Source organism: Myxine glutinosa, chromosome 4, assembly GCF_964187855.1.
Source record: "Myxine glutinosa chromosome 4, kmMyxGlut1.1, whole genome shotgun sequence".
NCBI classification, from domain to species: Eukaryota; Metazoa; Chordata; class Myxini; order Myxiniformes; family Myxinidae; genus Myxine; species Myxine glutinosa.
Genome location: NC_136264.1, coordinates 177,785,476 through 177,799,422, shown reverse-complemented (window position 1 = coordinate 177,799,422; position 13,947 = coordinate 177,785,476). Strand labels below are relative to the sequence as shown.

At 42.9% G+C, this 13,947-nt stretch overlaps 1 protein-coding gene across 3 annotated transcripts in view; it reads left to right on the top strand.

Annotated features, from left to right (window-relative positions):
- Nucleotides 1-13,947, top strand: part of LOC137425514 (S-adenosylhomocysteine hydrolase-like protein 1) — a 57,255-nt gene that overhangs the window by 20,193 nt on the left and 23,115 nt on the right. For 2 of the 3 annotated variants that reach the window (XM_068114027.2, XM_068114028.2), the window contains exons 8-13: nucleotides 6,297-6,413; nucleotides 6,650-6,713; nucleotides 7,025-7,113; nucleotides 8,250-8,320; nucleotides 10,164-10,258; nucleotides 10,861-10,959. In XM_068114027.2, the coding sequence (XP_067970128.2) occupies nucleotides 6,297-6,413; nucleotides 6,650-6,713; nucleotides 7,025-7,113; nucleotides 8,250-8,320; nucleotides 10,164-10,258; nucleotides 10,861-10,959 (535 nt within the window). Of the gene's footprint in view, nucleotides 1-6,296; nucleotides 6,414-6,649; nucleotides 6,714-7,024; nucleotides 7,114-8,249; nucleotides 8,321-10,163; nucleotides 10,259-10,860; nucleotides 11,026-13,947 lie in introns of all 3 variants that reach the window. The other variant, XR_010984135.2, reaches the window with a different exon arrangement.

Here is a 13,947-nt window from a genome sequence, read left to right as displayed (position 1 = left end):
TTGCAATCCTGACAAATTTCACACCAAAATATCCAGAGCACCCAAATGACCCCAAATACTCTCAAAGATCCCAAAGACCCAAAAAAGCCTGACAAATCTCACTCTTACTATGTCTCTCCGAAAAGACCATCTGGACAACCCTCCCATATAATTTCTGAACAATCCTCTTTAAGTAGTTCTGTCACTCAAGCTTTTCACTCAAGAAGCTTTTCACTTTCACTTTGAAAAGTGAAAGTGAAGTGAAAAGTTTCACTTTCACTTTTCACTTTCACTTTTTCACTTTGAAAAGCTTTTCACTTGTCACTCAAGCCTGGTGTTGGGCTAGCGGCTAGGGTGCCAGCTTAGGATCCTAGGATCCTGGGTTCGAATCCCGGTCGATCGCTGAATTAACGCCAGGGGGTTGACTCAGCCTGTCATCCTTCCGAGGTCGGTTAATTGAGTACCAGTTCACTGGTAATTCCCTGTGTGTCGTAAAAAGGTGACAAACAGGGTTGGCGGCAGGAAGGGAATCCGGCTGTAAAACATTGCTTCAAAAAGGGGACCAACAAAAACAACAACAACCATGGTGCCCGAAAAAGGCCAACCCCCGCTTTGTGGGGAAAAATGGCCTCTAAAGGTGTTTTTTTTTTTTTTTTTGGCACTCCAGCTTTTGGGTCTCACTATCTGCCATGATCTTTCATGGAAAACCACATTTCCAAGTTGGCCTCCAAAGCCGGTGGCCGACTGGGCATCATTAGTCATGCGAAGTCCTTTCTTGGCACACCTGAGCTCACCTCACCACATACAAGGCTTTCATCCGCAGCTCAATGGAATACTGTTCTCCCCTCTGGGCTCACACCTAACTCGTCTTCACACTGTTGAAACCAAAGCTTTCAGAATCATTGGAATCTCCCGCAATGAAGCTAACTCTGAGTGCCCTTTCACTCACTCACCGCAGGCAGGTTGGTGGTCTTTCTGTCTTCTACCGACTCCTCTCCAGCCTAGCTTCCCCTGCTCTGTCTGTGCTCTGTCCCCCAAATATTCCTACAGATCGCACAATATATCGCACAATATCTGCCAGCAGCCCTCTTATGGTTAAACTGCCAAAATCAAGACTCTCTATTCACCTTCACTCTTTCTTTCCCCTTTTCTCCCGCCTCTGGAACAAACTCCCCCACTCCCTTCAAACCCACTCCTCCCTCCAGGTCTTTAAAACAGCTGTTCACCACCATCTCTTGTCTTCCCCCATCCAAAACCTTGATCTTTTCTACCCCCGTTAATTCACCCCAGATCCACTTTTTTGAAATTCCGACTTAGTTCCTGGAAGTCCTTGCAATGTCCATGTGTTTTATACCTCTCCCACTCCCCCCACCCCCACCCCTCCCGTCCTCCTCCCCCCAAGCCCTCTCCCTCCTACAGATCTCCCGATGTCCCTGTTCTCTACTGTTGTGCTTGTGTGCTTCCCTCTCTCTCCCCATCTTGCCTCCCGCTCCCTTTATCTTATCTTTTATGTGTCGGTTTGTCTTTTTGTGATTAATGTTAGCTCTTACACAAGCCTCGATTTTGTATTCAAAAAAAATAAAATAATAATATCGTTGGTGCACCTCGCATTTTGTCTCAAACCACAAAGTCACGATTTTCACTAATTTCACATAATTGATGTAGGGTCCTACTGACTACTTGTTAGAAGTGGCATCCCACCACCACCACCGCCATAATCTGCAAGAGAGAATGGTGAAGCATCAGAAACGATGGAATATCAGGCTGCTCAAATAGTCCACTTTTTTTGAAACACCCTGTAGTATGTATTTTTTTGGTTGTTTAGCAGAGGGACAGTGCTTGCCACCTAGCCCATTTTTACCCACCTTGGTTAAAAAACCCCCACTTGAATGAATGCAATATTTGCCCAGTAAAGTTGTTTTTTTCCAAAATCCCTATTCCTGTCTTTTTTTTTAACCCTTGTCGGGGATGACAGGGAGTCGCTGTGATGAAATACCAGGACTGGTGGGTCATTTTGTAAATCCGGCTGAGAAACGCTGGTCTGGATGTTTATCCAGACCATGGTTTATCCAGTTTATCCAGACTCATCACCATGTAATGAATCTGGGGTGTGTTCAGTTACCAATTTTCTAGTAGAGCGCTCACAAAGTGGCAAAAGCACTCGAGCAAGTGCTCCATTCAAAACCATTGATTAGGAACGGCCGGCTTGCCAAGCGCTAGCTACTAGCTGCTTTGTAACTGAACACAACCCTGGACATCTCAAAAGCATACAGCATACAGTATACTGTACATAAAAAACGTCGACAAAAGGACAGCTATTTGTTTTAAATTAAAGACTTTAAATATTAATCATGACTATTTTCCTTGCAATGAAGACATTCCTTGTCCAGTTTTGAACGTGGTTTTGCTTTTTAAAATGTACATAAATTCAGAGGTGATGTTGAGTGTACGAAAGTGGACGTGCACATTTATTTCATCAAAGTGTATGTGGATATAACTTATTTTAAGTGTACGTGTAAAATAAGTTTTTAAAAAATCTCTTGGGAATTTTCCCAGCCTCCCAACCAATTAATTAAGTGCACAGGCATTTCACTTCCAACCTGATTTTAGTTGCACTTCGCATATGTGGATTACATGTCTGTGCACTTGCGAAATACAGTTTGAAAAGTCGGGCGAAAACCAAAAGTTTTTTTTTTTTTTTTTCAATTAAGGCCCACTATTTTCTTTCCTTTCATGAGAATGTAATTTCTTTAGGCGGTGTATATTAGACTGCTGCCGCGGATGCTCTGAACAAAACATGCATGAACTAATTTCCTCTGCATGAGGTGCAATCAAAATGTACCTTTGTTTCCTCAAAATACTACCTTTATTTAATGATAGAAGATACATTGGTCAGTCTTCAAATGTACGCCAGAGGCCTATGAAGCTATGCGGAGTGAAAAAATGGCGGCAATTTCTGGCCCGTTGGAGGGAAAGGCGTCGTCTGGCTAATGGGCGGTGCTTGTGATGCTGGGGAGAGGGGGGAGGGGGCATGGCCTGTAGAATGGGCAGGGCTAGCGCAGACACAAACTCACCTTTATGTTGTTACAGCTACGCGTTTTGGGTCTACTATGAGGGGGATCCTCAGTTCCCCTCAAACTTACCATGCCTGAGGCCACAGGTGACGAACAACTTCATACCACGGCGGGTTGCTAGGCAACCACGAGCACCAATTGGTCTACCTTGTGGTCCCATGGTCCTCTGTCTGACCACCGTTTACCTGCGCCACCTGGCTTTCCATTCGGGGGACGGGCCCTCGGCTATGCATTGATCTTATCTTAATTAGGGCGGCCGAGATTACCACCGATGCATGCCGGATGTAACCTAATGAGCCTCCCATTGTAACCTAATGTGCAAACAGCGCTGGATTAATAGGGAAATGACGAAATATGGACAGATTGAAAATGAAATTCAACAAGAGGGAACTTATTATTGACAGAACAATGTAAAATGCGAAGATGCAGCAAGCACTTAAATACACAAGCAAGCAATCATCAAAAAGGGGGAATGCAGTAAAAGAAAAATGTACAGAAGAACAATGGTCACAATCAATGAAGAGTGCCATGATATATACAGTAAAGAAAAATGGAGGAGATGCAGATTTAATCCTATGCCTTACCTACCGGCTATACACAACACGGCTACTCAATTGGACCATCCGCAGAGGGAGATGGAACAGAAAGAGGAGAAAAAGAGTGAAGGTCACGGCCTCTTGCTCACCGGGCAAAAGCAGTCGTGCTTCTGCGACCCAAACGCTAAGAGGGAGGGCTCGAGAGGAGAAATAGTGGGGTGTCTAGGGTGGGTGACTCTAGAAAGTGTGGTGTGGTGCGTGAAATGCGGGTGGTGCTAGGGAAACTGCGAATGCGCGTTATCAGTGGTTTTCACTCCGCAGGAAAGCCGTGTGGGTGATGGCTTAGGATCCTAGAATCCTGAGTTAGAATCCCTGTTTATCATTGAATTGGCGTCAGGGGGGTTGACTCAGCCTGTTGTTCTTCTGAGGTTGGCAAATTGAGTACCAGCTCACTGGTAATTGGGGCACTGCATCAGCGGCACAAACGCGCTTCCAGTGAAATTATGCAACCAGCAGCCGCAGGCTGCATACAAACAACAACAAGAACAACTCGTCGGATCAGGGCAATGCCACCAATTGTTGATGCCCTCTTTATTGATGGTGAGTCTGCTGCGTTCAAGGGAGTGTGCACGAGAGAGAGACCTCGATCTCCCACACTCCTGGACAGTTTCCCCATCTCTACATAGACCACATACTTTATATTTAGAGTTCCCATTCAGTTATACACAGGTAATGGCACAAGATGGCGCTATAGTTTTTGCTAATTAGCATAACTAATTTATGTACAATTTTTTGCGCTGATGAGTTATGAATTCTTTATAAGTGATTTTTAAACTAAATATATGCAAAATTTCAGCTAGATACCTGTGGAAGTCTTTTTTTTTTGACTTCCATCAGGTAGTTAAAAAGTAGTCTTTGGGTAGGCTAGTTATCTCTGGCATTGGGTAAAATTTGTTTTTGATGTTGCCACCACAACAGCAATGATTTAAACACTGAATCAAATAATCCAAATGAATGATTCATTAATTAAATGAAAGCTTATAGTTTATTAGGGTTTTTGAACAAAAGTTAGTCTGCATTCGAGAAGGGAAGTGTAGAAAATCCTAAAAGCCGATCCCAAAAGAAAAGTGATCACCATAACGACCATGTGTACAGCTCTTTCCCCCAGGCATATGTCCTTCAACTGATAATCCCCTAATCTGTTTTTTCCATATGTAATTCTTTTTTGTAACTGCATCTATATAAGTTTATACTTTTTCTGATAACCAACATGTCCATATATTCTATATGATAATTCCTTAAGACCTATTGGCAAAATAATGAGTAAGATATGTCGACTTGTTATTTGCGAAGTGTAGTTTTGAAAATGCTTTAAGTAAATAGGAGATTATGCATTGAGACACCACTAATAAAGTAACATTTCTGTGCTTTTGTCTTTCAAGCATAATAAATAAGCTCGGGCTCCGCATAGTCTGATGTGGACAATGGGAAAACAGATGTGCCTCATTAAGAAACTCTATATGCAGATCTAATCTCTCCCCCACTCCATACTTCACTCGACCAATCACACTGCTCTCCCCCTCCTCACTCCATATTCGACCAATCCCATCTTTGCTCCTCCCACTACTTGCCCCTCCCAATTTCATTTATTTTGTTTCCAGCCAGTATAAAGGACTTGCCTTGACTGCAGAATTGAGGATTTCGCTTGGCTGTCGGTACTGTGTATGCTGGTGTATTTGGTGTGTCTTTATGATGCTTTCTTTGATGTATGTCTCTACTGTACCAGGTGAAATCCTCTGGGTATTAAACTCTGTTAAAAATATTCTGATTAGTGGGGACATTGGTTTTTTTAAACGTTCAATTAATTTAATTATTTAAATTCCATGACATACCATAGGTGGGTCACAAAAGTCAAAAACTAGACACATTTTGCCTGTTCGGCCCATGGTCTAATTGTGGCTCTGCTCTGCGCTACCTTTCCCATGCTTCCAAGCTGCAGCTGGAATCTGTGTTGTGTGTAGATGAGGTAGGAGGAGGGTGGACATTTTGTGTGTGGTTGAGGCAACGTTGTGGTGTTTTTGGGTTGTGGAGCAATGAACGGTGCATACGGAACAATTACCCCCTAGGAAATGGAGGGACAATGGGGAGGGGGAAGGAGAAACCTCTCTAATCCTCACCAACTTATTGTATCACATTCTAATCCACTATATAAGGGAATGGGACTATTCTGGTCTTGTATTATGGAAATAACTATGTTGAGGGACTTATATGTTGGGTGCAATTACCTTCGGAGCCGGCTCACAGAACCGCACCTATATATAAGATTTATAATCATCTGAATGGTATTTGTTTGCTTATATCCTTATTCCATGAAAATGCATCTCTTTGTGTAAACCGTCAACAGGTGACTGTACTCTGAACGCAGTGTTTGACATTTATTCACACCGCTAACTTGTTTCTATTTTGGGAAGGGGGGATGGGATGTCCGTCGATCAGTCATTGTAGGAAAGCGACAGTCGCAGGTGGGACATTTGAAATGCAGAAAGGGCCGGAGTCATTCCAGCTCGTGATGTGCAAATGTCCAATTTTCTCCGACACGTGGACAGCCACTCTTGTAGCAAGGAAAAGTTTCTGCAACACTTGCTTCAAAATCTTGACGATTGTTAATCCACCACTCATCAACTACTTCCTCCGTTCTTATCTGCAGCCTGTACCAGCTGTCCAAGGCGGGAAAGCTGTGCGTGCCAGCAATGAATGTGAATGACTCTGTGACCAAGCAGAAGTTTGACAACCTCTACAGCTGCAGGGAATCTATCCTGGATGGGTGAGTCTCTAAAGTTTAATTTTACAAAGGGAAGGGTGTGATTTGGTTGGAGGCATTGTGGCCTAGGTGTTTTGACCTCAAATGCATTAACTTATTTTACATTTGGAAAAATTCCTTTTTTTTTTCTTTTCTTTTTAAAATTACTTTTGAGGGAAAAGGCTTTCAAATGATTGAAAGTCGATTGTTTTATTTTTATTTTTATTCAACCCCCCTTTTTTCATTCCCTGGTCCTGCAGCCTCAAGCGGACAACGGACATAATGTTTGGTGGGAAGCAAGTGGTGGTTTGTGGTTACGGGGAGGTTAGTCTGTGCAAACTATTGGTTCTATACTGGGATGTTGTTCAGCGAGTTTCTTGTAATGTGACGAGTCAATGGGGAGAGTGGCACTGCTGTTACTGAAATGCCTCATTGGTGATTTTGCTATTTATTTTTTTTGCGCCGAGTGGAATTGTCCATGATGGCCTATGGCCTTCAGGAAATTATTGTAACTTACAAAAGTGAATTGAAAGATAGAGGGGTAAGGATGAGGAAAGGATTCCATTTATAACTTTCTTACGCCTTTATACATGTCTCGCCTTCATCTCGCCAAAATGGTCTTGTTCCCTCTGTAGGTTGGTAAGGGTAGCTGTGCTGCCCTCAAAGGTCTTGGAGCGATTGTGTACGTCACTGAGATTGACCCTATTTGTGCCCTGCAGGCATGGTGAGCAAGCGTTCTCGATTTTACTCTTTGTTGTCATGCGACAGGATACTCCTTAGATGTTCTTATACAGGGCTCTCTTGTCACAGCGTTACATGATCGAGATGAGTGGCAATTGTTGATGATAAAGAAAACAGAAAAATAAACTAGAAAGCATCTGAAAATGCAAAACCCGTCCGCGTCTGCGCTAACCAGCACGGGAGAATACAAAGCGTCAGCTTTGTATTCAGATATCTGAATCTTTTTATTGCGTATGCTAAACATTATGAAAACGGCTGAAAAAAAAAATACAAAATGAAAATTGACGATTTTATACAGCCCTGGGAGAACAATCTTTTAAACTTTTAAACTTTAAGAACTTTTAAAAAGAACAATTTCCTTCTAGCTTTTGATTGGTGAACCATTTCTGTGACCCAATATGCAAATTCTTTAAACTTCAGGTCAATCGGATGAAAATTGCCCATTTTATGTAACCTTGACCTTTGACCTTTTGGTGTAAAAAAAATATAATGGGATCTTGCATTTGATTGGTGAACCTATTCAGTGATCCAATATGCAAATTCATGAAATTGCAGGTCAATCGGATGACAATTGACGACTTCATGTGATGCTGTCCGTTGACCTTTTGACTGAATTATTAAAATGTCTTCTCCATATTCTCATTATAAAACTTTGTTGAAAATTTGATGACAAACCTCAAATGGTAAATTGAAATTTCAAGGCAATTGGTTGAAAATTGGCGATTTAAGGTGACGCTGACCTTTGACCTTTGCACAAAATTATTATTTTGGCTTCTCCATAGTCTCATAATAAAACAGTTTTTTTTGTGTGTGTGTGTGTGTGTGTTTATTTATTTATTTACTTCATGACTCATTTGCTCTGTTGATAAACTTTATCGATCATAAATATGATGGCATCACATTAAAGAGGGCATAGCACATCAAATTGTGTTTGTCTTGGTTAATAGAAAATTTGACCACAAACTCAAATGGTAAAAAAAAAGTTATGGCCTGGACAGACAGACAGACAGACAGACACACGCATACACAGAAGTGATTACAAAACCCTGTCTCGCGCTTTGTGGGGACAGGCTAATGACAAAGAGCTGAGTATTGACAATCGCTGCTGTTCCCGGGCAGCATGGAAGGCTTTCGGGTGGTGAAACTTGGAGAAGTGATCCGCCATGTGGACATCATCGTTACCTGCACAGGTGTGCCTTGGGAGTCTTTTGGCTCTTCATGGTTTTTGTTTTTTTGTGTGTTTATTTATTTACTTCCTAACTCATTTGCTCTGTTGATAAACTTTATCGATCATAAATATTGTCGTGCGAATACCCTCCGGTTAATACCAGGGCTCGCGAATGACCAGAACGGCTTTAACTGAGGCGACGACCAAATACGGATTTTGCTATCGCAGCACGGGAGAAAGAATGAAGAAGAAGAAGCGGAAGCGCTTATCTGGAGAGGGAACGAACTCGAACGGGAATCCGGGGTAAAATGTACAAAAGGAAACACGTTTATTTCGGAATCCGAGAACAAGGAACGCGACGGTAAATAAATAATGATCCTAAATTGGGATCCCACACACCGAATTCCAAATACGAGACAGGGGAATGAATTGCAAAAATAACTGTCCGTCGTGTACGTGTGAAATGTGGTGCGTCTTAACTGTCTGCAGTCTTGTCCACCATCCAACACGGCTCCAAGCTCCGGCGTGAGGAAACCCTCCGTCCGCTTCGCCCACGCGCTCCGCCAGGCCCGAGCCAACACCCCACTCCAGTCTACTCGTCGACCGCCCATGAGGTCCGTTCGCTCACAGCACCAAAAGCACTGAGCACCGCTCCAAGCACCACGAAAATGGTGAACCAACGACCACCAGGACCTCTCAAGACAAAGAGCCAAGAGCCAAGGATGAACAACGACAAGCGAAGGGCCAGCACAACTCAATACCAAGAGCGAAGCCTCAGCACGACGCAATCCCCCAGAGCGAAGCTTCCGCACGACGCAATCCAAGCGCGAACCGCGTCAGCATGACACAATTCCCCAGAGCGAAGTTTCCAGAATCCTGCCAGCGAGTCCTTTTGAAACCTGGCATGTGACGTCAGTTCTGGCGCGCTACCAACCAGAGCCTCGTAGCTTCCTGCCGTCCACTGAACCTTCTAGCTCCTCCCCACATCACAGCCGCTCCTCCCTCCAATCAACCACCCGCTTTTCAGTTGTGTCTTCGCGCCTCCGTGCTGATTGGCTCCAGGCTCACGCCTTCTGCGCTAACCAATCACAGGTTCCCTGTGGTGTGGTTACAGCTCGTCTCACGCGATGTTGCCAGGCCAGCTGGTGGTGCGGCTGGCGGCGGCCATCCGGCGGTGCCTTGATCTGGCTTCCTGCCCGTCTTCTTCCAAGGTCATTGTAAGGGAAGGGGAATTATTTAATGTTGCACTAAAGGGCCTATCAAAGTGTTTATATGAGTATGCGTTGCCATAAGGGACAAAGGTTTGGCGACGGGGGGACGACGAACAAAGGAATCTTATCCATAATCCCTGCACTATTTAGCACGCCCTGCTCCCTCGTAGCGGGGACATCAATACAGCTTATCCCGACAAATCGGACTACACATATAACTTGTTACAGGGTAGATTCCCTATCGCGCCAGTCGAAGCATGTTACCTATACAGATCTACCTGGGCCTAGATATTCCTTTACCCCCCGACATAACAATATAATGGCAGCACATTAAAACGGGCATAGCACATCAAATTGTGTTTGTCACGGTTAATAGTCTGTTCGTTTAATGAATTAATCTCCATAGTTATTTACCTTCTATTCCTCACTTATCTCATACATGTTGTAGTACAATTCAAACGCCTGTTCATTTCATCTTTGGAGAACTAATGTGATTTATTGTGATTTAATGTCGAGTTTCGTTTTCTCAGTTAATTGTATCCGACGCAAGTGATTGCTTGTATGGTTGTGGTGTTTTTTTGTGGTTGAGTAAATTCGCACACAACCTTGTGCGACCACTTATGAATTCGTTAAACTTGTGTCTGTGATGGCCAGGGAATAAAAACGTGGTGACGAGAGAGCATCTGGACCGTGTTAAAAACAGCGCCATCATTTGCAACATGGGCCACTCCAACACCGAGATAGACGTGGTACGTGCCCAGACCGAATGACGTCCCCTTTCACCCCCGGTGATTGTGCATATCTATATTTTGTCTACAAGGCCTGCGTTTTCTGCCGCCTTCCTTGCAATTCCTTCTCGGGATGCATCTTTCTGCATTTTATATGTCACACGGTATCGAGTCTGTTGTTTAATTAACAACTGCTTTCCTTCATTAACGCTAAAATGTTAGTGGTAGTACTATGAATTGAATCCTGTACATTTGTTTTGGAATTGTGCCACAGAGGGTGTGTTGTTAAAATACATGAGGATACATGCCAGACCTGGGGTCAATTGCATTTATTTAGGTGCTTGCACTTGCAATAACCATCCAGGCATAACAGTGTGAATTTCGATATAAGTCTCCTTGGGTCTGATGTATGCAAAGGTATGCTCGACCTGGCCGAAGCCAGGAATTTAGAAATCGTCGCTCCGAGCAACTGCAAAATTGGTTTCGAATATGATTTTCAAACTTTCTCGAGCCAACTTGACAGTTGGACATTAGTTGACTATTCAACACACTGGCCGCTTGTTGCCTCGGATAACTTTCTTGCTTTGTCATGAGCTACCATCCCACCCCATGTTCTCCTCTAGGCAAGCCTCCGCACCCCTGATCTCACCTGGGAGCGTGTGAGATCGCAGGTCGATCACGTGATTTGGCCGGACGGCAAGCGTATCATCCTATTGGCTGAGGCGAGTCGATGCCACAACGCCATTGGCTGCTTCTCCACCAGCCCCCTCCTCTTTCTGCCTGACTAGGTCTCGCCTTTCCATCCTGACTCCAAAGACAGAAAAAACAAAATATTGTGAATATTTGTTCATGGCTCTTATTCAAACTGGATAACGAGGGATTTTTTTTTTTTTAAATCATGTGATTCAACTTTTTAAGTTTGTAGTGTGTGATCTTTGCTTTGCGCTTTACATCTGGTGCGATGCACTATTAATTGCTATATTCCTTTGCTGTAGGTCAGTAGCAATGGCGTCAATTGGGTTTTCAATCGTGGAAAAGGAAATCTAGTGACCTGAGCGGAGAGATTGCTGTTCCTTTTGGAAGTCGATCTTCCCCTTCACATACTTGCGTAGTGACACCTCTGCTGAAATGGAGCTACTGCAGAGTTATTGCTTCATTAAAAAAAAAAATTCCTTTCCCCACCCTTTCACACCATAAGGGAAAAAACTGTTCATCAAAACGATTTAGTTTATTTATTTATTTATTTTATTCACACTTTCAACCACGCTCCTTGATTTAATTGAGTGGTGACCCATTTATTTTATTCTCCAGTGAATGCAAATATTTTCGGTGTAATTGCACAAAGAAAAGTTGCAGCTTCATCATGAGCTGTCTTGCATAAAATGCTTGCATGTGTTTTGACGAATCGAGGGGAAACGAGAGTAACTTGCCAGAGATGTACCTGTGTTCGGCCAGCATCATTCGAATAATTGCTCGAAAGGAATTCTATTCTGAATGGCTTATAGGACCTGCACGCTATTATTCGAGTGGAAATGGTTTATGGGAAGGAGGTGTGGCAAGGCCTCGGATCAAATAACTCACTTGGTTGAGGAGTCCCGTGACGTCTGCGTGTTTTTATAGCCTGCTTGTATGCCGTGGATTCGTAAAGTTAAACAAACGAAACATATTTAGTCGTCCATGAAGAGCCAGTGTTTTTAGGTTTTCAATATGCAACTGTATGCACTGTGAGGCCAAAGTCAGAATACAGTTGCATATTGATTTTATTTTTTTCCCTCATCTCTTTTTAAATACAATTTATATATTTAAATAGGCCTTTGGTGGACAATGTGCTACAGCACATTCCTGGAGATTAACTTTATAATTTTTGTCATTTTGAAAGAAAATTTATTGATCACAACAGAATACTCCATATCATTTCGACAAGGTTCCATTACATTATAAAGAAAAAGGAAGGTGATTTGTAATACCGGCTACCACCAAAGGTGACGCGTGTGTGTGTGTGTGTGTGTGTGTGTGTGTGTGTGTGTGTGTGTGTGTGTGTGTGTGTGTGTGTGTGTGTGTGTGTGTGCGTGCGTGCGTGCGTGCGTGCGTGCGGTTTTTTTTTTGGCCCCAAACTTTTTGGCCCCAAACAAGGCATGAAGCCACTCGAGGTAAGGGGCTAAGGGAAGGTTAGAAAGAGTTAAGGATAAAGCAAAACAACATAAAAATAAATAAATAAAGAAGAACCACCAAGAAAACATCCAATACACAGGAAATAGCAGAAGTCAGGTGAAATGTGATTAAACCTCAAAGATTTAGGAAGTAGAAATTGACATTTCTCTTGAAGCTGAGTTGATCATAGGATAATGGGAAGCATATTGCAGGTAGTGAATTCCAGAGCGAGACAGCACTAGGGATAAAACTATCTGCATAGCTTTTTGTTCTGCACTTTGGATCAGCTATAGTGTATGGGTGTGCAGAGATGGCAAACCGATTATTGCACCCAAACATTTGTAGGAGAGGAACCAAGTTAGGAAGTCCAGCGGAACATTTGCCATGAAAATATCTGTAGAACAAACCAGGAATGGCAACTGACCTATGGTGAGAAAGCGGTTGAAGAGTTAACCCATTTCCACACCAACCAGGTTAACTATGCGTTTCTGGAGCCTATCAAGTAAGGATAAGCGGTAGGTGGATGCTCCTGCCCAAATGTGGCAACAGTTCGTTTAGTCTTATCCAGGTACAAAACAGCCTTTGGAGGTAAATACCTCTGTGCTCGATAAAGACAACCAACTTGTTTGGAAGCACCCATAGCAATACCTGTTAAGGTTTAATGTCTAGACCAAGAAGCCGAAGCTCAGATGATTCTGTGAAGGTTGAAGACCTCATGTGCAAAGAGGGGAAAGACCTGTTTCTAGAGCGAGATATGGACAACAATTTAGTTGTAACAGGACAGTGTTACCTTGAAATGTTAAGGACATTTGCCCTGCCCTATCTGCAAAAGCGTGCTGACTTTGATGAACTGCACCTACAACATGACAGAGCACCACCTCATTTTGCTCTTGTAGTGCGCAATGTAATTGATGTGAATTTTCGGAATCGTTGGATAGGTTGTCGGGGAAGTGTGGACCCCTGACTTAAAGGACCACAGACACAGAAAACCATGTTTGGTTTAATTTATGGATATTGCTTCACTTAACACTCAATCGTTGTTCTTTTTTTAAATAAATATCTTAGAAGGAAAATATTATTGTTTTTGGGTGTCCTTTTATGCTGTATCGACCCCCAAAAAACGGAAAAATATTCTTTTGATGTGATTGTATTAATTTTTATGCAATAAACAAAGAACTGAATGTGGTTTTTAATTCTAATAATTTTTTGACGTGTTCCAGTTAAAAAAGCAAACCCGTCGGATACTGCCCCTAAAAATAGCGATGGTCACGACGTCATCTGCGTGACGTAGTCAAAGGCAAGGTTGTCTTGCAACACCTTGCCTTTGACCGTCACGCGGGGTCAATACAGCGTAAAAGGACACCCAAAAACAATAATATTTTCCTTCTAAGATATTTATTTAAAAAAAGAACAACGATTGAGTGTTAAGTGAAGCAATATCCATAAATTAAACCAAACATGGTTTTCTGTGTCTGTGGTCCTTTAACTCCCATGCATTCCTTCTTGTGAAGAGTGGTGAAAGATTCATTGCCAAAAATCAACTTCCTGTACAAGACATC